At 40.9% G+C, this 23,765-nt stretch overlaps 1 protein-coding gene across 1 annotated transcript in view; it reads right to left on the bottom strand.

Annotated features, from left to right (window-relative positions):
- The window catches only part of COP1 (COP1 E3 ubiquitin ligase), a 125,590-nt gene that overhangs the window by 88,413 nt on the left and 13,412 nt on the right, over nucleotides 1-23,765 (bottom strand). The window contains exons 6-10 of the mRNA XM_040073342.2: nucleotides 21,950-22,018; nucleotides 12,675-12,734; nucleotides 10,767-10,843; nucleotides 5,780-5,837; nucleotides 2,200-2,314 (exon numbers count right to left, since the gene is read on the bottom strand). Of these exons, the coding sequence (XP_039929276.1) occupies nucleotides 2,200-2,314; nucleotides 5,780-5,837; nucleotides 10,767-10,843; nucleotides 12,675-12,734; nucleotides 21,950-22,018 (379 nt within the window). The remainder of the gene's footprint in view (nucleotides 1-2,199; nucleotides 2,315-5,779; nucleotides 5,838-10,766; nucleotides 10,844-12,674; nucleotides 12,735-21,949; nucleotides 22,019-23,765) is intronic.

Raw genomic sequence — 23,765 nt, 5'->3', positions numbered from 1 at the left:
AGAGAGGTTGATCTATAAAAGCAAAATCCAGCTGTGATTTCTTGTGGGAAAACATAGGGAATAATAATTTCTGCACTTTGGTAATTCCCTGCCATCAGAAATTGTTATCTCTCTAGTAGTAAGGCATTTTGAAGTGTGCACTTTTTAATGTTTGATCGCATAAAGGAACAGTGAAGGCTAGTAATTAGCATGCTTAGGCATATCAGCATATATATTATCCATGTCAGAGGGATGAAAAGGGGCAAAATGAACAAAGTGCTGCTCTAAATTATCATCAGCACCTGACCACTACAGGAAACAGCTTGAGAGGCAACACAAATATCAGCCAGTGTTTTTCAAAGACTTTTCTCCTTCAGCGCTGTGATAGGGACAAATAACTGCTACCTTTCTATTTCCCTCATTTAGAGATCAAGCACACAGTCCTCCTATAATTTATTTCCTATGTGTGCCTGGAAAACCGAGCATTATATCACAAGACGTTTTCCCCATCAAAGCGCAAGGCCATTTGATAATTACAGTAATACTATGTCTCCACTCCCTACTCGAACAGTCAGAGGCACTTCCTGCAAAAAGCTTTAAATCCACATTAAATCCTATTTAAAATGTGTCAAAATGCAGGAATGACTTAGGAGAGGAAAACTTATTCAAGTATCATAGGTTATCCCTTATTTAGGAGAAAACCCGCACTTGCAAATCCTCCGCTCTTGGTGCAACTGACACATATGAATACAAAAAACCAGTTTCACTGCATTCATATTTATAGTTCCAATTATGAAGAAAGATGCCTCCTACAAGGGAATGCTGGGAAAAGCCCCATTTGTTATCCTTGGTTAATAAGTTTTATTTTTACATAAACACAGTTATGCATCACCAAGACAGCTCTGCATGAAAACATCTCAGTGTGAGCTGTGAAGAACTGCATTCTGCAAAGCACCTGCTAGCACGTCACAGGGATCTGGCTGGACACATGCAATGTGCTTCTCCCAGTCTTTCAGACAGTGAAGCAACCTCCCAACATGCTGCATTCCTCTTAAAATCATTTTGCTGCACACAGTGAGAAGGGAGCCAGTCTGTGCTCTGAAGCGGGCAGAAGATGGAGGTGCTCCTAAGAGTGAGCTCCCCTGAGACACGCTGCAGCCTTTATATTTGGAGCCATTCCTTAATTAATTTTAAAATTACTTTTTATTTACTTTAAAGAAACAAAAACTAAATTCATGAGAGAAGAAAAAAAAAAGCAGGTGTTTCTGCCCCAGCAATCCTGCCTTGGGAGGTTGGTCCTTGCCTTCCAAGGTTATAAGTAAAGCTACTTTGCTGCAGCAACCTGCGCCTGGCTTCCTCTCATCCCGAAGCGGTGTCCCCCACCCCCTGAGGGCTGGCTGCTTTCCTTGCAGTCTGTCACACTCGATATGGGCTGCAGCTCAAAGCTTGGTGCTGCAAATCTCTCGCCTGCCACAGGCCATTGCCTGAACTGCCTCCACAGGGGCTGCAGAACAACCCTCCTTGCCCTCAAGACACAGTTATTTGACCCTCTCATTTCTTAAGAGAATATTGTGTGTAATTAAGACCCATGCATCCACTAGGCAACAATTACTCTAGCTGCTGTCACACTGTTACTCAATTATGAATGAGGCAATCCAGGCAATTTGGAAAACAGCTTCTAATTCTACAATACAAGCCCTAAATCTAAGGTGGGCCCCAAGGGACAAGAGCACTGTTGCACACTCAGCTTCTATAGTCCAAACCATTTATTAACCGAGACACAATCTAGATAACAAAGGATAACCTCCACGTGTCCTCTTGCATGCTAAATACAGGAGAATCTATCCAATTATGTTTATACCTCTGGTGCATTTCAATAGCAAGGTTTTTAACTACTGGGTTTATGCCACATACAGCGGAGAGACAACCACTGCATTTTCACCTTAGAACAGGCACCTGAGAAATTGTTTATTGTGGGTGCTGCCCTTCACAGTAAGGAATTACAAAGCAATACACGTGCCCCTTCAAAGGGACAGGATGAAGTTTCCCACATTTAGCAACTTCAAAGACTGCTCAAGAACAGCAAAACAGGATGGCGTAACACAAACATGTACAGCCACATTCCCATGCAAGGAAGAAGTGAAAGCTGCTCCCTCAAAAGCAAAGCTTTTCTGCAAGGGGTACCCGATGTCAGAAGTGGAACACCACTCGAGAACTCACCCGAGACACGAGTCATCCTGGTGGAAAAATAGCACTGCTCTAGGTCCTCAAAATGAGCTGTGAGGCGCTTGCGTCGCGAGGCGAGCGTGCTGTTATACCACGGCTGCTTTTTGGTCTGAGTGGAGAAGGGAGAACACAAAGTTAAAAGCCAGGCCTGGGTTTCACTTCTATAGATTTTATCCAATTATAAACAATTATACGATATATGCAATAGGTCAGAAGTTAAAACGCCAATAAATGAAGAATCTTGGCACTGTAAACAGTTATTTCTTAGGGTCCTATGCTGCACCCTTGAGCATAGCAAAAACAAATCCCTGCTTTTAGACAGCTTTTGTTCCCTGAACCTCAGTAAACTTAGTGATTCTGACCTCACAGACAGGACAGGCAATCCCAGCCCTTGGAGAGTCCCGTCTTGCATTTATACAGATAGACAGCACAGGCCAACTTCCAGCTTCACAAATCAAACAGACTACAGCAAATACCCCCCAGATCCCTGGCAGACAGCTCATTAAAAGAGAAGGAGGTGTTTATTTTAATGAGTTAGTTCCTGAATTACTTCTTTTGAAGCAACTCAGTAACTCTCTGTAAAACGAAGCAAATAAAAGAGCAGCAAAAGACAGCATGAAGTTCAAAGGTTAATTGAAAAGAAGTTCCTGAAGCTCATCATTAAAGCCATTTCCCTACCTACCCAAACAGTAATAGTGAGATGTAGGAGCAAAGGATTTAAACTCCATAAGTAATCTTTCCTGCTGAAGCAAACACAGAAAATGCAGTACTCACCGTTTTAATTACGAGTGGCGAAGAGGAATGAAACCCTTTACTACATAAGAAGCACAAAGAGCTCCTTGCTTTCGTTTCTGTTTAGGTAGTCTCACATACCACATCCCCAAAGCTAAATTTTAAAAGATTTAAGAACCAGGAAGCTCCCTAATGAACAACAAGTTCCCTCAGCAAGTACAAGACCTCTAATGCTACTCAGTGGCACTAACAAAACCTTCTTCGTGTACACTCCCCCTCAACCCATGCAGGGGAACAGCCTGTCCTCATTACAGCCACCCACCAAGCCAATGAGAACAAAATTAGTTTACAGCCCACAAAAATTTTGTTTGTACCTGCATGAAAAGCAATCTAACATTTCAGGAAAGAAGCAAACCCCAAGGAGTGAGACCTCCAAGCCACCACTTCCCACACACTGACACTGTGGCTCACATTTGCCTGTGACAGCACCCATGGGTCTTCACAGCTTGTTTCATCTCAAAAGCAGCTCCAACCTCAACACCCAACACTAGGAAGTGCTCCTACATCAACACCTTTCAAGTACCATTTCCTAAAATTTTACATCTTTAAAAAATGCTTAATAGAACAACTCTACAGCCTCCTCCTATAATTTTTGGGCATGAGCCTGCAATATCTCAGTCTCTCAGCGCACCATTAGTGACTTGGGCTCAAGACAACTGCAGGCAAGGAACAATCACTTCAGTCTCAAGGCAAGCTGCCTGACCCATGATGAGGGGCATCACCCAAAGCCAAGCCTGGTCTGCCAGATCCCAGTCCACTGAGATGGAGTCTGTCAGGTGTTTGCCTGCTGTGTCTCCCGAGGAAGATCCCTGTGGAGCATTCTGGCTGTGCTGAGAACCAAGCGTGGGGCACGAACCCACAGCCATCAGACCACCCCCAGCTAAGCATCTCAACCTGCTCGCATTTTGCCAAAAAACTGATACTCAGTTTCTATAAAGCCTGCTCCCTGGCTATCTTCTAAACAATACTGGGAAACAGGAGGAAAAAAATAGGAAAGATAGAAAAGATAACCCAAGCAATTTTTATTCAATGGCTAAAACTACTGTGGTTGCCCTAGCTGAGGATATCAGTTTGGATTCCTCTGTGCCCAGGAGTGATTTTACTGTCTGAACTCCATCAGATACTCTAAACATTCCTCTAACAACTGTGAAGAAGCTTCTTAGCTGCACACAAGCGCCTTATTTCTAGCAGAAAAAAGGTACTGCCATTAAATACTACCCACAGAATTCCCCAGGGCCGAAGTGACTTGTCCACTATTTACTTCTGAACCACATCTTCTGGAAGAGAACTGTCCTAGAGCTTTGTGGTACATAAATTCTTCCCTAAGAACATGTTTGTGGGCAATGCACAAAGTAATTACACTGAGAAAGGAAAGCTGTGCTGTCTGTCCTAGATAATTCTTACTGCCAGCAGTGCCCAGTATATGATTTTTGCCATGACTGACAATTAGGGAAAACCCCCACAATTTAATTTATATGCTTAAAACTGTTTTTATGGTAAAGTCTTGCTGAAATTAGACTACCTTTGAACAGAAGTGTTTAACTTCCAGGTTCTCTTTGAACTCCCCATCCAAACATATATTAAAGTTTAATTTGAAAATTTGTACTTGAGAGTACGGATCTTGCACTCTTGAGGACAAGAAATCGCATTTGAGGACCAAAAGATTATTCTCACACAAATAAGGCTGTCATGCAGAATGACTAGAAAGTCTAGGTTGGTTGTTTTGTGAGCTCACCAGCAGGATAGCTATGTTATTAATTTTGCCTCTGAAATAGGAAGTACTGATACAAGTAATGTCACTGGAGACCAAATATGCTGTAGCACATCAGAGTCCTGAACATAAAACCCCCATCTACATTACACCTGCCCTCTAAAATGTGGTACAACTACAACTCTGTTCAAGCAAAAACCTCCACAGAACAGAGTAGCAGGAACAAGCATTTTCCCCACAGACTAATAGATGGAATTTTGTAATTACCGATTAGTTACACAGCTGTATGCAAACTTCCATGTGCACCAGCTCAAAAATCCAGGTGTTTTTTCCTTCACATTAAGATCCATCAGCACTTGGACCCGGTAATGTACATGCTGGTGAGCGCCAGGGACGGTCCAGCACCACCAGAGAGCACCCAAGGCACAGTCAGAACGTGCCCAACAGTCCATGGGCCCAAATGAACACTGCATAACCTTCCTGGAACTGTGAGCTGGGTATGGGTGTCACCTCCCCAGCCCAGCTGAACCCCTCCGCAGTGCAAGACTACAGAAGTGCTGCTTGGATTTCAGGAGGCCCCACGGATCAGACAGTTTGGAGGCTGCCTGCCAAACAGCTCCGTTCTGTCTGCAGCTTTTCACCTCTGTATTAATTGATAACGCTTTGCAAAAGGCCCTGAATGAGGACAAGCGACGTAACTGAGCCTGGAGATTATTTGTTTTGTTTTGAAAGTTAAGCTTGATCTACTTCAGCCAATGCAAAGGGTCAGGGATTTACCTCCCTTCCCCAGCGCGGCCCACATGGTAAAAAAGGACAAATTATATCCCCTGTTCCATGGAACAGTCAGCTTTAAGAAAAGTCAAATGTCTGAGTGCATTACACCATGTGTCTCTCACACAACTGGGCACAATCATTCCTACAGCTGCAGTTGCCCATACAACCATTTAAGAGCATTTTCAAGGCTCTAGTTGACCAGTAGTCAGGAGATGGAAGAAAGTGCACCTCAGCCATGCCCAGCCTCCACACTCACCCTCCCATCCCTCCCGTGCAGAGATTTATTTATTATCTTACCTGAGAACTGCCACTGAAGCCTGGAGGCTGGCTATACTCGGTGGAGTCAATAATACTACTGCAAAAATAAAAGAAATAGTCTGCTTAAATCACTGCACAGCCATCCTTTATCATTTTTAACCTGTTTGCTATTCCCTTCTTGACACTCTGCAGCATACTTGCCTTTGAAATCCATTTTACAGACAGGGAACACAAGGTTTTATTTTGTTTGGGGGTTTAGGAGAGATTTTTTTGTTTTCAAATACTGAGTTTTCCTAAAGCAGAATGCTGTCACACACAGTTATGTGTAGTACAGTCAAATAGCTTCTAATTAAAATGCAAAAACATATCCTTCATATGAAACATGCAGCACAAGACATTCCGACAATAACATGCTACCACTGGTTTCCAGTTCCTAAAAAAAAAAAAAAGAAAATAGAGAAGTCTAATGCTCTGGCATTTGAATCAACACTGGAAAGGGAAAAGCTAGAGAAATCAGTCTAAGACAGACACTAGTTTAAACAGACAATTAAGAAAATACAGAAATAACCTAAAAAAATACTGGCAGCCAGGATTACTATTATTAGAAAATACTACACCATATTATAGTATCTAAAATGACACAACATACCTTTTAAATCACAGCTTTCAAAACACAGCCTAGACATGCAAACTCAATGGAATCTAACTTTCAAAACTGCAAAAAGATCTCCTGATCCAAGCAGAAAACAGCTGGTTCAGTGCCCTTGGACATACAGGCAAAAAAATCAGCTCCCACAGTAAGACACCAGAGCCAGATTAAAGCACATGTATCACCCAAATTTCATATACTTCCAGGACAGGTAAAGATTTGCATACAAGAACACGATTTTATTGATTATGCAGAACACACTGTGAAAATCACCATGATTTGTTTCTAAAAAAATCTTTGTCATGTCATTTGACTTGGAGAGAGAAGAAACTAGCTAGGATCATTTTTCTCATTATTCTCAGCCTTTCTTATGAGAGAACCTTAGATTTTAAGCATTGCCTGAGAAAGCTGAAGATTTCTTTAAAAAGCTTCTGGAACACTGCTGTAGGTCCTAGTTTTGCCAAAGATACTTGTACCAAATGCCTGCTTATGTAACAGCTGACAGAACTTGTGTGCAACCTTGAGAATCTTGGCCATAAACAAATTGGTTTGGTTGAAATGCTGGGCAGGGCACCTGTAAGTTTGGAAGCCTGAATCAATGGTACTGGTGCTTAAATAGTTCTCTGAATGTTCTCAAGCTCCCCCTGGAAGTAGAGGGAGGCGGAAACAGAAGATGAGACATAACCACTGATGAGACTTAAAAAATTAACTTGGAAAATGAGATTGATTGGACTTCTGTTCCAAGCAAGACAAAAGCTGTTAACAAAGAAAACCTGAGGGATAAAACCCATTATTTGCGGAAGCTATTGTAAGGGAGAAAACAGCATTTCAGGCATGGCTGGGGACAATGAACTTTAAATTAGAATGTGGCTGCATGAAACATTGGAACATGGACAGCAGATCCTGCCAGAACTGCAGGAATAACACATTCAGCTAGAAAGCAATGAAAAAGTACTCCACTCTGAGACAGGTACAGTGGCAATTAACAGCAAAACACACAGTGTCTGGTCTCGTTTTGCTGCAGGTTGTCTGGTGATATAAAGCCTTCAGGAGTGCAGACGTCATCTCCCTAACCAGAGTACAAATTCAAAGACATTTCTGTGCAGTGCCCATAGCTGAGTTAACTCATAGCTGCTTGAATGTTTTTCCTTTCAGTAAACAGGAAGCAAGTCATCAGAAAATTACAGAAGTGCCCTCCGAGTTGTTTTTTAAAAGATGTAACATTAGGTTCAGTTTGGAAATCCAGCTACACCGACATGACATTTAAAAACCCAGAACAACAACAACAATAAACAAGGCAACCCACAGACTATAAATCCTGTTACAGGGATGGGAGGAGGTAATTAGAACAAATGGAGGGGAAGGAGGATCAGGATTTCAATAACTGAACCTGAGTTACCAAGCAACTCACTTCTAGATGAGAATTTTCCCTCAGACTCCTATTAGCGCTGGTTTGTTATTGCTATTAGTCCTGGATAGCATCACAGAGAAGCTGCTTCTTCCTATCTTCTGTTTGCACCATTTACCGGGAGCAAAAATAACACACACCCGTTCAGAAAAGCCATACACAGAACTATTTGTTCTCTTGCCTTATTCTTCCCCTCTTGCTCTCTATTAGTATAGGAAGCAGTAGGCAACACTGTAAACAAGCACTGCGCTATTACCCAATTTAATGTTTCATCACACCCTGTGAAGGCACAGAACACGTGTTTCTTGCAGCCAAGGATGTACTGAACATCATAGCTGTGCGAGGGTTTTTGGCTGAAGAGCTTCTGAAGCAAGCTGAGGGAAGGCAAAGGAATTTCACATTTTGAAGGTGTTAAGAACGGGGAGGAAAAATGCTACAAACAATGAAAAGAAACAGAAAATTAATGAAGCAAGCCTGTGATTTAGAGGAAGCAGATGAATAAGGGCAAGTCACCAGAGACCAGATAAAACTGAATTCCAAAGAACTCTATTTTCTTGAACTTTAAATTCAAAGGCTAAAGAAGTTTTCTTCCTCTCTGCACTAGTCTGTGATAACCTTGTACTATTTATAAGGCACATTGTTAAAGTGTTATAGAATTATATTTCATTAGCAGTGTGTTAAGTATGTTAAGTTATATTTCAATTTAAATACATCATTTTACTTCAGTGATAAGCTAAAGAGTCTCTGCAAGTTCAATATAATTTTAACACAGAAGTGAATCCATCCCAAACTATATTTGTATTTCACTCTTAGTGTTTCATGGCACCTATAAAATGCACTCTGGAGGTTAAATTTCAGTTAAGAGAAGTGAAAAAAAATCAGCATATTTCATATCACCTGACCTGCAGCATTCTTACCAAGGAGGAAAGTTGTTGAGATATTCTTCAAAACTTACACTTAATGTTGAAAATAAAATTAGTTTCAAGTGGTACACCTTCCTGGAATCTAATTTATGGCAATTCACACCAATGCAATGACTTGAATTACATAATACCGTCAAAATGGGGCGGGGATAGAAGTTACAGGAGTAACTCCTGGCAACAACTGCCACCTGTTCAGACACCTCCTTCACTGATTTCTCTTCTACCACTCAAGGCTACTTCTTAACGCAGGAATAATCACCAAGAAAAAGGTAAGGGATCTTCTAAAGCAGAGAGAAAAAGGTACTCTCCCATTCCCTAGAAAACCCCTATAGTATCACACCTCTGGCACATTGTACCAGGAGGAAAACCCCAAGCTCAGGACACAGCCAAGACAGACCCCAACACGCAGGAAAGAGCCCAGGTCTCTGCACCGGTCACGGCTCCAACCCACTGCCACCTCCCAGCAGGCCCCAGGTGAAGCACATCAATCCAAAGATCACTACAGGTTTTTTTAATACTATTTTACATCTTCAAATGCAAGAACTGAGACTGATTGACCCGTAGGACACAAAATAAATAGGCATAAAGGAATATTAAGAAATTCTCAGTAGACTGAAACCAGTGTAGCTTTCACTGCAGACTGTTCCCTCCCTCAACTCTTTTATTAAAACTCCAGGGCTTAAGATGTTACTCCAGCCTTCCAGAGATAAAAAAGTTCTTTGGGGGCTTGTTTGTTAGCTTAGCTCAAGTAACAGAGATATGTTTCTACTCATAAGTACAATCTCTTGCTAAAAGAGACAGGTTTCTAGGCCTGAAGGCATCCAACATCTACCAAATTGAACTCAGTCAGTGCTCAAGCTTACCCCAAGCATCAGTACCACGGAGCAAAACCAATCTATTTAATAGCCAATAACCAGAAAAGTAGTAGAATCCGACAAGAATCTCATCAGTTTCGCAAAACTGCTTCTTGGCAAAACAGCAATACCCCATATCAAGAAACAAATCGGCACCCAAAAAGAATTGAAGGAGCAGTGAAGAGCTGAATTAGAAATGCTGTTCCCATTCATTGTGACCATATTCCTGTCCTTTCCCTCAGGGGCAGCCAGAGCTTCATAGAAATATGAGAGATACTGGTCTCTGTGTCCAGAAATAGCATCTTGGTAGGAAATTCCAGCCAATATTGCTGGGCTCCTCACCACAGCACTGTGTCTAAGTCCCTCTAGGGGAAGAAATATGATCATTTTTTACTTCTGGGCTATTAGGTTTAGAGCTGCTAACTGTAAAAAAAATCTACCAGTACAATTTTATAACTGAAAATGATAGTTTAGAGAACTCTACTTCTAAGAGACAGCACACATGATCACTTAATAACATAACTTGGCCCTGTTGAAATTAGAGCAAAAGACAGATCTGTAAAGCAGAGCACTTCAAACTCCGGCACTTACAACTTGGATACAAGAAGCAGCTGCAATGTTATCATCAAGAAATCAGACTGTGCAATATTCCAGACAAAAATACACATGAAATTATGTTATTAGAAAGGCATTTCATTAAATCAAAACAGACAGCAGATAAAAAAGAATCAATAGGCTGTATATTTCAAATTCTGATTTAATCCCATACCTTTAGCTATCTATGCTGCTTGGGGAAGCCAGAGCACTCCAATATCATAGAAAATTAAGACCTTTCACAGGCCAAGCAGGACTGCACAAAGTTCAGAAAAGGTAGCATATATATAACAGTAATATTTTATTCCATAGCAAAGGCTTATGACTCAAGTTTACTAATTCACATGACATTTAAAGCCATCGGTTTTCCACGGCATCTGATCCAGAGCAGATTTTTCATCCAAATGTAGGCTCAGATGGCTTTTTCTTTGCTTCTTTGTTCACATAAAGTTTATACCAATTAGAAACACAATAGGAAAATACTGCACATCACTCAAAAACCAGCTTTGCTTGTGTTTTGGACACTGCTTGGAAAGCACTTGCAAGCAGAGTGCAACATGTACAGCTTGAAATCCAAGTCGAGTTGCAAGCCCCATACCTGTGTGAAGGTGAGGGAGCCTCAAACTGCGGCACTGTGCTGTCCTCGCTGACCGGGGAGTACAGGCCACTCATCTCCTGAAACAGAAATCACATTACAACAGAGCTGACATAACACGCATGTCTGATACAGGTGTTCACAGAACACTGCTGTTTTTCCACGCAGATAACCAACCGTGTCTACATTTACTCAACTCCTACCTACAAGTCTTTACTATACCTGACAAAACATTGATTTTCTTCAATTTTTTTCCAGTTATCATTCAAACTGCGTTTCAAAAATCCTACAGCTGTGGTGCCCTGTGCTTCAAGAGTGGCAGTTTTGGAGCTTTTACTCCAAAAAACCCAACAGATTTGGTTATCATCCAGTTGCCTCTAACCCAGCAACTCCCTTAGACGTGGCAGAACGAGCAAGCTCCAACTGCATTTTTGAGATACGTGCAAACTTGTCTAACAGCCTTCACAACTGGGAAGCAAAGCTGGATTTGGGTCATGGCAAGAACAATCACAAGGCAACAGGGCAAAGGTGGTGCCACAGACTTAAAGGAGGATCTGTCATTCCCCTGTGGGACAACTGCACAAGAGAAACTTTGCACATAGACTTAGCTTTGTCCCTCCCAGACTAAGCCACTGCTGTGTACCCAGTGTGAGACTGTCCTTCATCTGTTTGGGAAATGGAAGCGATGCAGGATGCAGCAGCTCATTAGCTGAGGGGCAAAGTGTTCTCAGGACAATTATTACTTGTGCTTTCAAATTCCCACTAGGCGCCTATTAGTTGGTAGGTAGAAAGAAGGGTATTTGTGACAATAGAGATCTCAGGCCTTAGAGGTCAGAGCCAAGGTCACCAGCACACCCCAGGAACATAGCCCAGCTGCAGCCCACTGAAATGCCTGATTAAAGAGCAGAGAAACAGGGAGCTGGACGCTCTTTGAGAGATCACACAGCTTTCAGGAATAGCTTCTCCTTGATATCAAGACTTATTTTACCAGTTTGAAGAAAAAATGCTAAGGTATATTTATTTCACTGAGAAACATTCAGGAAAAGAGGTCTGAAAAAATTCCAAATAGTTATCAGATGAATGGAAATTCTTGCAGTTGTCAGTCATATTTATATTTTGCTAATTCATTGGCACACATATTAATTGCATGAAGAAATCTAAAAGGCTTTCTGGGAAGTAACTGGGAACACATGCTGACTGCTCAAGATGAGCAAGAAGCAGACCTGCAAACTGATTCCCAAGAAGCTTTAACAGAATGGTGTTTTGAGAGGTGGCAGTCTGATGTATTCCTGAAACATCAGCTTCCTACTGCCAGATTCAACACTAGAATGACTAGAGGGAAGGACCAAGAGGAACCTAAAGACTCAGTGAAGACAGAAAGATTGTACTGATGGAGACAGTGCAAACTCTCGGAGAATAATTCTTAGCAAAATGTTAAGAGACTCCCATCGTTAAGGAATTAAGAGAATTATACCAGGAGGTAGCAGGAATCAGTTTTGATATGCAGCAGGAGCTGGTTTTGTTCCTGCCCAGTCTCTGCATAACAACCCTCTTCTGAATCCCCAACACCTTTCCATTTTAAGACTTAGATGCTGCTAAGATTTAAACAGCCTGTGCAAACAGCCAGCAACGTACAAAGACCTTAAATTCTGATCAATACATCAGCTGCAGACTTCTAGCAACTGCTCGAAAATACTTATTACCAATACAAAGAAATTATTATATAAGAGCTACCAAGCTGAAGCCTGCACACATCAACTAAATGAACAAATTAAAGAAAGAGCATCATCTGTTCATTTTCCCATTACTGATTTAAATGCCATAAATTTAACCCAGCAGCCTCAGAGCAAGGCAGACAGCTTGATGAAAATGAAAAATTGCCAGAGTCAGAACAACGTCTGGGCACCTCACCTCTACTCGTTTAATATCTTCTTCCAGAACACTTAGCTCCTTCTGGATCTGCTCCAATTGCTGTGGATTAGAGAATGGGAGAAGTCTAAATCAATCTGTACTGCACCACCACCAAGATAAATTACAATCTTTCCAGAGAGGAACCTGAACTATCTTCACTGGTGTGCTCCACAATTCAAAAGTCACCAGGCAGGAAGTTCAAATGCACAGACTAACATAAGTGTGCACACAGACCACATTCAAGACAAAGCTGTTATTTTGAAACAATGCAAAACTTGAGCAGGAGGTATTTTGATGTCAATCACAGAGAGCCACACTATTCAAAGTAATATTATTATGCTCCTGTAACATGTCTCAGGCAAGGCGTAACTGCTTTGCAAACAGCGAGTATAGAATCACAAAGTAGTCTGGGTTACATGGGAGCTTAAAGATTATCTCATTGCACCCCCTGCTATGGGCAGGGACACCTTCCATCAGATGGGGCTGCTCCAAGCCCAGTCAATCCTGGCCCTGAACACTCCCAGGGATGGGGCAGCCACAACTTCTCTGGGCAACCTGTGGCCAGGGCCTCACCACCCCACAGGGAAGAATTTCTTCCTAATATCTAAACCTACACTCTTTCACTTTCATAGCATTCCTACTTGTCCTGTCACAATTAGGAAAAAAAAAAAGAAAGACAATGATCATGCCACCCTTCAACTACATACAAAATGTTTTGCTAAAACTTATCAAGACTATTTCTCATCCTGTCACTTGCCAATTTAAACTTTATCATTATGGTTTTGAGTTGGAAAAAACCTGTTATGTCCAGAGCAAGATTTGCTCCTGGTACTGAGCAAGCATCACATGGTATCAAGGTATCACTTCTTCCAAAGGTATGATACTTACCTTGGATTACACCATAAATTCCAGTCAGTTTGAGGGCTACACCTGAAAGGGTTAGCAGGAGACCTTCCCTCTCACCAGCCAACATCTTCTTTCCCTTCTTTGTGCCACAAGTAATATCTTCCAGGTTTTTAGTCAGTCAGCAAGCTGGCTTCACTCACCTCAAGCAGCTGAAGCCACAGACTTGACAACTGTTTACACCTAAGCAAGGACATCATCTCCTTACCTGCTTATTCAGCACCCAAACACCCACAGAGACTAAACCCAGCCTTGCAGGGCCCAAACACACACACACACCCCCCTCTAGGTCAGAGCTCCTGACAAAACTCAGCTGCAGTGCAAGTCTGGTTCACTGAGACACACAGATGGAATAAATATATGGAGAACTGGCAGTCCACCTGACTCCCCTCAGCTCCCAGTAAAAACTTAGTGACCAGCAATGTGGCCTGTGACCAGAAGCATTTGCTGAGTTAAGTTCATTGAAAGCTTAAGCACAACACATTCTCCAAAGACAAAACAAGATTTTGTACTTTCAGCTTTACAACAGAGATTATTAAATTGCTCAAATCCAAAGTTAAGAGTCTGGCAACACCTATTACTCTTAGTATGACATATTCCAGAGAATATCTGGCAAGCTACTCCCTAAGACTTATTCACTCAAGGGCTTAAGTTTGATCCTTTAAATGTCAGAAGATTTTGCTTAAACAGAAAGCACAATTTAAACCTCTCATAGTAAAGCATTCCAAATAGCTGTGTCCTCTGCATTAAATAATCCAGCATTTTAATTTTCCTTTTAAACACTAACTAAAGCTTCTGTCTCTGAAAACAGGAGAAGAAAGGGCTGCTGGGTCCACACCTATTTCTAACATGGCTGCTGCTTTGAATGAGATGACATTATAAATGTATTCCAATCTCTGTACTCTGAAGGTTTCAGTTTACATTTAATTTGAGGCACAGACAGAAGTTTGATGGTTTAGAACTAGACTGCTATAGATAATTTACAAATCACTACAGCATAACAGATAATTCCATTTTCACTTTCAAAATCTCCAGCAAGAATAGCAGGTGGTGCTACTGCTCCAAGATTAGTGGTAAAGTTAAGTGACACTTGCACAGCACGGGTCCTGCCTGAACTCAGCTCTAGAAAATACCATTAGTCCCCCACATTTAGAAATCCCATTTAAAAAGAAGCTACAAAGCCACTTACAAGTTCCAAAATTACAGTGAGGAAATCAACTATTCTACAATGTACCAGCTCACAGCCGAACTGGACGTCTGAAAAATAATTGATAGTTGTTGACATCAAATAAACAGGACACTTCTTACAGGAACAAGAGCAGAGACCTTTTATTGGCCAGCTTTCATTAACTATTGCACAGAGCCAAGACCATGAGATCTGGGATTTTAATTACGAAATCTTCCCTCTAGTTACAACCTACCATAAACTTACCCAACTGCAGAAACTCTAAAAAGCAGGCAGGAGTGTTTCATGCTTCTTTTAGGAGGAAGTCCTCTCATGCCATCAGCATAAAATAAATTAATGTCCACACTGAAACCTTTGGTTTTTTCGTATGTTAGTTTAAGTGTTTTAATCTATCCAAGACCTTAAATCAATCCAAATTCATTCCAATTAAACTTTGAAAAATTAGAATACTGATTTATAATGGCCAGCCTTTGAGGGACATTTAAGGAAAGCTGAATGAATTATCGTGCTTGCAGTATATTCAGATTTAAGGACCCTTAATTTAATTTTCACTGTTGGGCATAGAAAGCAAGCCAAGTCCTGTCCCACTGATGGGCAGAATCATGCCTGTCAGACTTTGGATTAAGTCAGCAAAAGCACTTCCAATGAACACTGAAATGTATGCTTAGAGAGAAGCACATACTATAAACTCTCTCTTCAGACACAAATACTTTCCCAGAAATGAAAAGGCCAATATGGACAAGGAGGAGGTCCTTAATTCAGTGGTTAAACCTCAATTTCAACTCCAATGAATGAGCTACAATAAGCAGGTGCTTAACATTCTGGTCCCATTTTTCACACATGGGCATATATACAAAAGAAAAGCTACGATTTCAAAACTTTTTTGTAATCCTGGAAAAGGGTTCCAGACATTCAAGTCAAGAAGCTACCAAGAACTTACACAATGCTGAACGCCAGGCCACGGTCATTTTGGTTTTGATAGGCCTGTTGGTAGATGGCCAATCTGTGCACTGCACTAAGGTTTCATCCTGGAGCTTCCAGTTTTTCCTGGAGCCAGGGCCCCTTGGGGAGGCAGCAGCTTCCTGCTTTGAGTTTGTGCAGCACAGACAACAAGCAGTCCTGACTGGGTCTCCTGGCGCCAGTTCTAAGCGTTTCCAAAAATCTGAAAGCTCAGCAGAGCCTCCCAGCGCCACAGACACAGCCTAGAAGGAGCCACAGACCCCTGACCAGCTGTCTTTCCAATTCTAGAAAAAGCATAAGCAAAGAATAACAGGAGCTACTATCTACAGAAATACTGAAAAACCAGCAACACTACTCTAACAAGCAGCTTAAACAGAGCATCTGGATTCACCCTTTTTGGAAGCTCACAGGCCATTTTATGTTCAGCAGCACACATTCCAGCCTCTGATCCAGACTCCCTGTGCAGTCATCACAGCATACACCACAGATCCACACAAGCAGATGAGACTTACCACAGGGAACATCATTTTCCCAGACACACAAAGCCTTTGCACCAACCAGGAGGAGGCAAAAGTGATCCCCTGCCCACCCAAGGAGGATAAACCAGCTAGTTACTGAAAATAAACCCTTAGTCCTGTCCTGTAACTTCATCCATCCAACATCAGTATCTTCCTACTTCCTGTTCTTCCACCAAGCACTGCTTTAACAAACCACAGGGCAAACCTCACTATCAACAGCTGAAACTTTTCTAAAGATACCCAGTGGAATTAATTTCTATCTGTAGAATTCAATACCTCAATGCACAATAAGATCAGCTTTTCTCCCTGGAAGCCTTGCCTGTCTCTGGGTTTTCTTTCCATTATTGCTTTGGATGCAGAGCATGGAGGTCATCTTCAGACCTTAGAGAAATTTTAGTCTTATAAATTAATTGCAAATATCATGTATTTTGACAAAAATACCTCTCTGTCACAATGTCTTTGCACAACAAAAAGTAGGTACAAGGCTTTTGTTGGTATGAAGAACACCTGAGCCCCCCCAAGTTTCATTAGTGAAATATGGCATTCAAGCCTTTTGAACCTGTGGACAGTCCATCTATAACACATTTATCTGCTGAGAATATTTCTTCTCTCTGATCAATATTTCTCCAAATGATAAATGTTTCCTCATAACAGGGGAAGAGCTAACAGAAAGGCTCGAGACCATCCAGGCTGTTTAACAAACAGAATTCCCATAGGCAGGAAAAGGGAGATGCTGGGCTGATAAAGTATGTTTCATATCTTGAATATTCCTCTCACTCATTTAAATCCTACAATACGGAAGAAATATGCTCTGAAAGCTTAGTGATAGGGTCTGATAGAAAAGTCTCATGAGGTAAGAACATCTTGGGAAGGGAACAAAGCAGCCTAAACAATTAGACTAATTGCCTTTGAGTCTAATACACCAGTAGTAGGTGCTACTTGAGTTCGTTCTTTGCAAGACCTCCCCAGTGCAGCAAGGACAGCCAGCTGTTATACACTGATATCACTGTGATAATTCTTAGTTTGCTGCTCACACGCTCTCTGTATCCTTGGGCTTCTTATCACTGCTTCTGGAGCTCACATCTCTCATTCAGTAACTTAGAAATGCAAACAGATTTAAAATACCTGGTAAGTGCCGTGGGTAGGGACCAGATTACTCTAGCTATAAATTCTCCTCAGCACTCCTGAAATGTAATCAAGACCACGTGAGAACAAAAGAGCATGACTGATTTCTGGTTCTGTCACCTCCTCTTGCTTACTCATTAGTTCATCCATGTGTATACATGCAGAACATAAGGCTTGACAGGTGAAGTGATTAACACAAAGTAATGATATCCCTGGAGAATTCATGCTTATAATTCCCAGCAATTACCCCACAATAACAAATAACTCTTCTTATTTTTAGTATTTAGCATTTGAGGGTGCAAAGAACAACGATGATCCTGAAATGCTGAGTAGGCACTCAGTGCCACAAGCCTGAGACACTTTAGGATTATTTTTTTTGTCTCAGGATGTTTAGCAGCTAAAGCAGCCTCATGCATTAACAAACATGAAAGGGGCCTTGTTTGTTAGACACGAGAGACTGAACGTCACATTATTAGAAAGAAAAAGCCCACAACATAAAAATGAAGTGACATCTGCCAAGGGAAACATGAATGCACCCAGAGAATAGCACCTGTGTAGAACTTGATTTGTGATACTAATCATCAAGCTCAGTGTTCTCCTTCAGTAAGCAATGGTGCTGCTTCACAGAAATACTAACAGGTAGCTGAGCTAATGATATTTTAGCATAAATTATCTATATGATATACATGGTGACGCCTAATGGCTTGGAGACATTGAAATCCTGACCAGACAATTAGAAGGCCTCTTTAAAGTACTGAACATAAAAGTGGGGAGAATTAATTGATATAATCAGCTCTCACAAAGTGCTCAAGATGAAGGAACACGTGAACTTTTAAAATTAACAAAGTTAAGTCTGCAAAAGCATTTATGCCACACACGTAGGAAGGCAAGGGTTTTAAAAAGTCACAGGCTGCTGCATTTGGCGTCCCTGGAAAATAGTAATAAACACACACCACCAAGACATAACATTTCATTATTAAACTTGACCTTCCAGACTTTTATTCTTAATTTCAACAGAAGAGGACGCTGGATTAAAAAAAAAAAAAAAAGAAAAAAGCAGAGAGTGCATTTAATTAACTGTGCACACATAGGGAAAGGCACTCAGCTACACTTGGTTTGCCTTAGGAACATCCAACTGTTGTGAATGATCAATACATTCCTCCTCTCCAAAACTATCTGTTGTTTGTGTGAAAAAGTATGTTTAAGCTTTAGCCACTTATTTTCAATCTTTTCTAAAGAAAGACTTTTTTTTTTTCCTATTACTATTCCCAAAGATTTGGGGTTTTTTGCAATATTGCTCTAGGTCAAAAAGAAAACAAAACACATAAACTTCGAAAGAGAAAGGACTTGCAAACAGTTTTGTGCAAAAAGCGTGCAGTAAATTCCAGCTTGAAAGATCAACATTCTGAAAAGTTATGAACAGATCAAAACAGGATTTCTAATAGCACCTGCAGCAGGTGCTGAACCTCACATTTATCTTCTAGAGAAATTATGAAAAGGTGACAAAGAGGCATTTGTCAAAAGACTTGACTGCACCAATATTCTGAAGTACAAGTCTAAAAGATAGTTTTCTTCCAGCTACAAACCCACTGCAATATGCTCAGAAGTCACCATTTCATTAGTGCAAGAGAAAAAACCACACAACTTATGAGTGAAGTAGGCAAGGAGTATTACAGGTGGTTGATCATCTGCTCTGAACATGTGAAATACTACAGGTACACTCACTGAGGCAATGTCTGTATTCATTTACAGAATACTTTAGTCCCTATGTGAGAACTTGCAGTACATAGTAAATAAAACCTGTTAATAAAATCTCGCAATAAATAGTATTCAAAGAGGCATATTAGGAAGCAAAGTTACCAACGTTCTTCTAAACATTTAAGCCAAAAATTATAAGTAAGAACTCATTAAATACATTAAAAAAATCTTTCATTTATTAAGAACTTATCTTTGCAGCTATGGCTTACTGAGTGTTACTCTGGTTTTTCTGAGTTTCTTAAAGCCTTTTGAATTTTCATAAAATGGAGTCAGATCTTTTAGCTACTGTACAGTATTAGAAGCAGTTTCTACCTTTTTCCCACATATGTAACATAAACAAATCCTTTGTTTTTCATTCTCTGTCCTTTGTTTGCATATTTCTAACCTGAAAGCAATTGTAACTGACAGCTGGTTTGACCATTCAGCTGAGGGGTGAGAACTCCAAGAAGCCAATGTTCGGCCAGACCCAAAAATGTATATAAAGTAAGAATTAAACAAAGAGGCTCTCTCCGTCCTGACTCAGCCTTGAGCTGGCATGGAGGAACCTCTCTGCCCTGCGAAATTTCTTGTCTACGTGTGATTGCATTGCATATCACGGTAATAACTGAGTGAAATTGCATTTACTCTGCTATCTTTACTAAAACCAAGTGTGAATTAAGAAAGGATAAAAGGTCATGTTCCTCCCCATAATAAGGCTGCTTGTATCACTCACAATGACATGCAATACATCATTGTTCCAGGGTCCACGCACCTTCCTTGAGCTCAATTCTTAAACAGCCACCTCTCACAGCATCGAAAGAAACTACAGTGAACTTGTGAAGCTCTGATGACCATATTAATAATGCAGTAAAGGTTACTTAACCTCCCCTTCTCACCTTCCAAGCCACCATCTCAGGCTTTCTGCAGCCTGGATACACCACTACCATCATAACCTGAACGGTAATTCCTCTAGCATCCCCACAAAAGTCCCTCCAGAAAGGGGTGCTTGCCACAAGCTCCACCAGCCACAGGGAGGACCTTGTCACTTACCAATGAGGAAGCATCATCTGGTGTCATTTACTCCATGTGTAAACTGACTGTCCAAGACAGATTTTGATACATAAAACTATCCTAACGACTGGTCTGTATTTTGCATGCATCTACCCACTGATTTTTATCTGTCTTACCCTTATCAAGTGAGAGCAAAGACTGCTCCAAGTCTGACAAGTTCTCATTTCCCTCCAAATGAATGGCAAGGCCAGACACTAAGCACTAGGGCAAGGACAGAACTGACAGACCTGCACAGAAATCTTTGGAGATGTGACAGTCTGCATTTCACACTGGAATATAAAGGGGGGTACAAAATAACCTAAAGGAAGTCTTGGCAACAGAGGGAGCACACAAGCAGGGACATGGAGGATTTGAAATAAACTATAAGCCCCAATTGCCTTCAGGATGTTCCGAAGGCTGTGCTCAGAGGATCTGCAGCCAAAATTAAGTTTCTTTAGCCTTAAAAGATGTTATCCTTTAAAAATTATTACTAAAGCCAAAGAGATAGAGATACAGATGAGATGGGAAAGGTTTCCCAGGTACTGAGACTCACAGAATGAAGGTTGAGAGAGACTTTGAATATCATCTAGTCCAGCCACCACCCCAGCACCATTGTACTAACCCCTAAACCATATCCCCAGTCCATATCCAGATGCCTCTTGGACATTTCCAGAGACTGTGACTCCACCAGTTCCCTGGGCAATTTACTCCAACACCTGACCACTCTTTCAGTGAAAATATTTTTTCCTGTTATCTAATCTGAACCTCCCCTGGTGCAACTTGAGGCCATTTCCCCTCATATTTTCACCAGAGATGCGGCATGAGAGCCTGACCCAGCCCCACTACAGCCTCCTGTCAGGTAGAGAGAGCAATGAGGTGCCCACTGAGCCTCCTTTTAGCCAGGCTAAACAACCCCAGCTCCCTGAGCTGCTCCTTGTAAGATGTTTTCCAGATCCTTCTCCAGCTCTCTTGCCCTTCTTTGGACTTTCCATAACCCCTGTTGGTTTTGCTCATGGGTATCTGCCGGTGGACAGACTCCAGAGCCACTTTGGAATGACTCCAAAGCCAGACCCTCAATCCATTCTGGACAAGGCTTCTTACACCCATCACATTCACATGGTTTCAAGTTTGACCTTACAGTCACACACTGTTGGGTCTTCTTCACTTCTATTGTCAGAAACCACGGACCACAGGAGAGCTCATCCTTCTGCTGTTTTCATGATCATTCTTCTAGGTTTCTGGGCTATTTGTGATATTAGGGTTTATGCACTCCATGACCTTATAAAGGAAGAGTCTCAAACCATGAAAGCACTGTCTACATAATTATCAAACTCTCTCATATTCCTTGGGACACTCATTTTAGGACAAATAAGGAAAAAGCATAGAATATCAATTCTTTGATGTCACCATATTAGTCATGGTATTTGATAAACTAAAGGAAAAAACTTGGTAGTGAAAATAATTTCACTCCTTCCCAATCTTTGATTTTCTTCTGTGTTAGGAAAACAATCTTGTTCCATGAACTTGATGCACATTTACACCAAGGAGTCTCTATATTCCCACACACTTCACCAGTGTGAGATGAGAAGGCAAATGATTAAAAATTGAAGCTGTCACACATAAAGAGATTAATTTTCCTTCAAACCCACATGTCCTCTGTCTGAGATTTCCCCCAACATGCCTTGAGTTATTCTTTGCAGAAATAATGCCAGGCTAACACATCACTTCAATAGAAATGCACTGGGAGAAATCAACAGACACCACCACCTCACCCACTGAAACACAAAGCAAGTTACCTCTCGTTTGTTTCTCCTGGCAACTTTGAGAAATTCCATAAGGATCTGCAATTGGGCAGCATGGGACTCCTGTAACACAGTAAATGAAGAAGTGTAACTCTCCCATGCACATTAAGAGAAACCAGTATTTGCTTTACACAAAGAAACCCATACAGCACAGAAACTACTTTCATTTAGAGGTTAGCAAGAGAAAAATAGCTTAAGGAAGTTGTAAAAATGGTAGTTTTTCTTTATCTCACAGGTCTGAAGGTTTTGTTTGGTTCACAGGAAGTCTTTATGTGAAGGCAACAGCACTTGTAAAAGTTCTTACTAGTAAGCTGAAATGCTTCTTTTTTCTTTGGCTACCTTGGCACCTGGAATGGATTTTGGAATACAGGTTCCTCACAGATTCACCTTCTACCCTGGAAGATCATCAGCATCCACTTCATGATCAACATACTAAAGGATGAAGTATTTATATTAAAAAAACCTTCCCCAAAATTTACATTTACGCTTATGTAGAAGTTTTTGCTGAAGACTTCTCCAGGGTGAAAGACAACAATAAAGTCACTGATGAAACTAAACCAGCCCTTTCTAATATTCTTCCTAACAGGCTAATATTTACCTCAGCCATCAGAGTAGTATTTTCACCCAAACTGGCCAAGAACTTGACAGGGCAAGATAAAGAGAACCGCAAGAGGGAAGAAAACGAAGACCTATATTGCACCATTAATATAACCCTAATCATATCCCAGCATTCCAAGACTAATTTTCACAACCTATCAAAATATTTATTATTAAAGGATTGTGAACATACACTCAAAAAGGATCAAGGCATAGGAGCACGCAAAATCCACAAAAGGCAGAGGGGACAAGGAAGGTAAAGACATTGAATGCAAACATACTACTTTTCTGAGGTTATTTTCTTACTCCCCATGATCTAACAACAATAAAAGTGAAACAAGTAAAGCCAGACAAGAAAAAAAGCCTTTAAATTATTCTTTAAATGTCAGGCGTGGTTTCACATTTGGGCTTAGCATCCTTAGAAGGTATTCACACTCAGAAATATTCATACACTCAGTTATATGCCGCCTTTGCTTCAGATTTTTCACAAATTATACAAAAAGGCCTACAGAGAAAAGAAGTTTTATTCTCCTTTTCCCCACCGTAACTTCACTGAACCACAATATACATATTTACAAGCCCCCATGCAATAAGGCAAGATAACAGTTCTGCGAACAGTCAAGCATATTTTTGGATTACTTTCGTTCCATCAGAACCACAAGCTGTAAATATTGATTCTCTAAGAGCAAGTAAGTTAAGATATTCCCAATACCACTTTTCCTCACCTGTTTTAAAGCACCATCAAAATCCGCCCTCCTACTCGAAGTTCACTAGGTCAAATGCTGTAATAATCCAGTCTAATTTATAAGGTCTGCTTCTCACACCTTGCAAATGATCACTTGAAACGAACAGCATGGAATGGCCAAATACAAGGAGAACTAACACAAATCAACTACACTTCAGCTAAATCATAGAAACAGCTTGCTTCATATTGGATAAATCGTCAAACCAGCTTCATAAACAAGGAATCTGAACTTTTCTTTCAAGCATTAAATACCGAAAAAGCCTTCAGGAAAGGTGGCCATTCAGATTCTGTCAGTTCCAGCAGAAACTAAAGGGTGTGATCCTTTCCACACGCTCATTGTGTTTACTCTTTAATCTCTATTCTGCACTTTATCATGCTTATTGCTATAAAAGATCTGACATTTACTTGTGCAACAGACAATTAGCAAACTCCTTCACGTGCTTTTCTGTGAGTCATTTTCTCTTACCC

Source organism: Hirundo rustica, chromosome 9 (genome assembly GCF_015227805.2).
Source record: "Hirundo rustica isolate bHirRus1 chromosome 9, bHirRus1.pri.v3, whole genome shotgun sequence".
In the NCBI taxonomy this organism is placed as follows: domain Eukaryota; kingdom Metazoa; phylum Chordata; class Aves; order Passeriformes; family Hirundinidae; genus Hirundo; species Hirundo rustica.
This window is presented reverse-complemented; position numbering and strand designations above follow the sequence as displayed.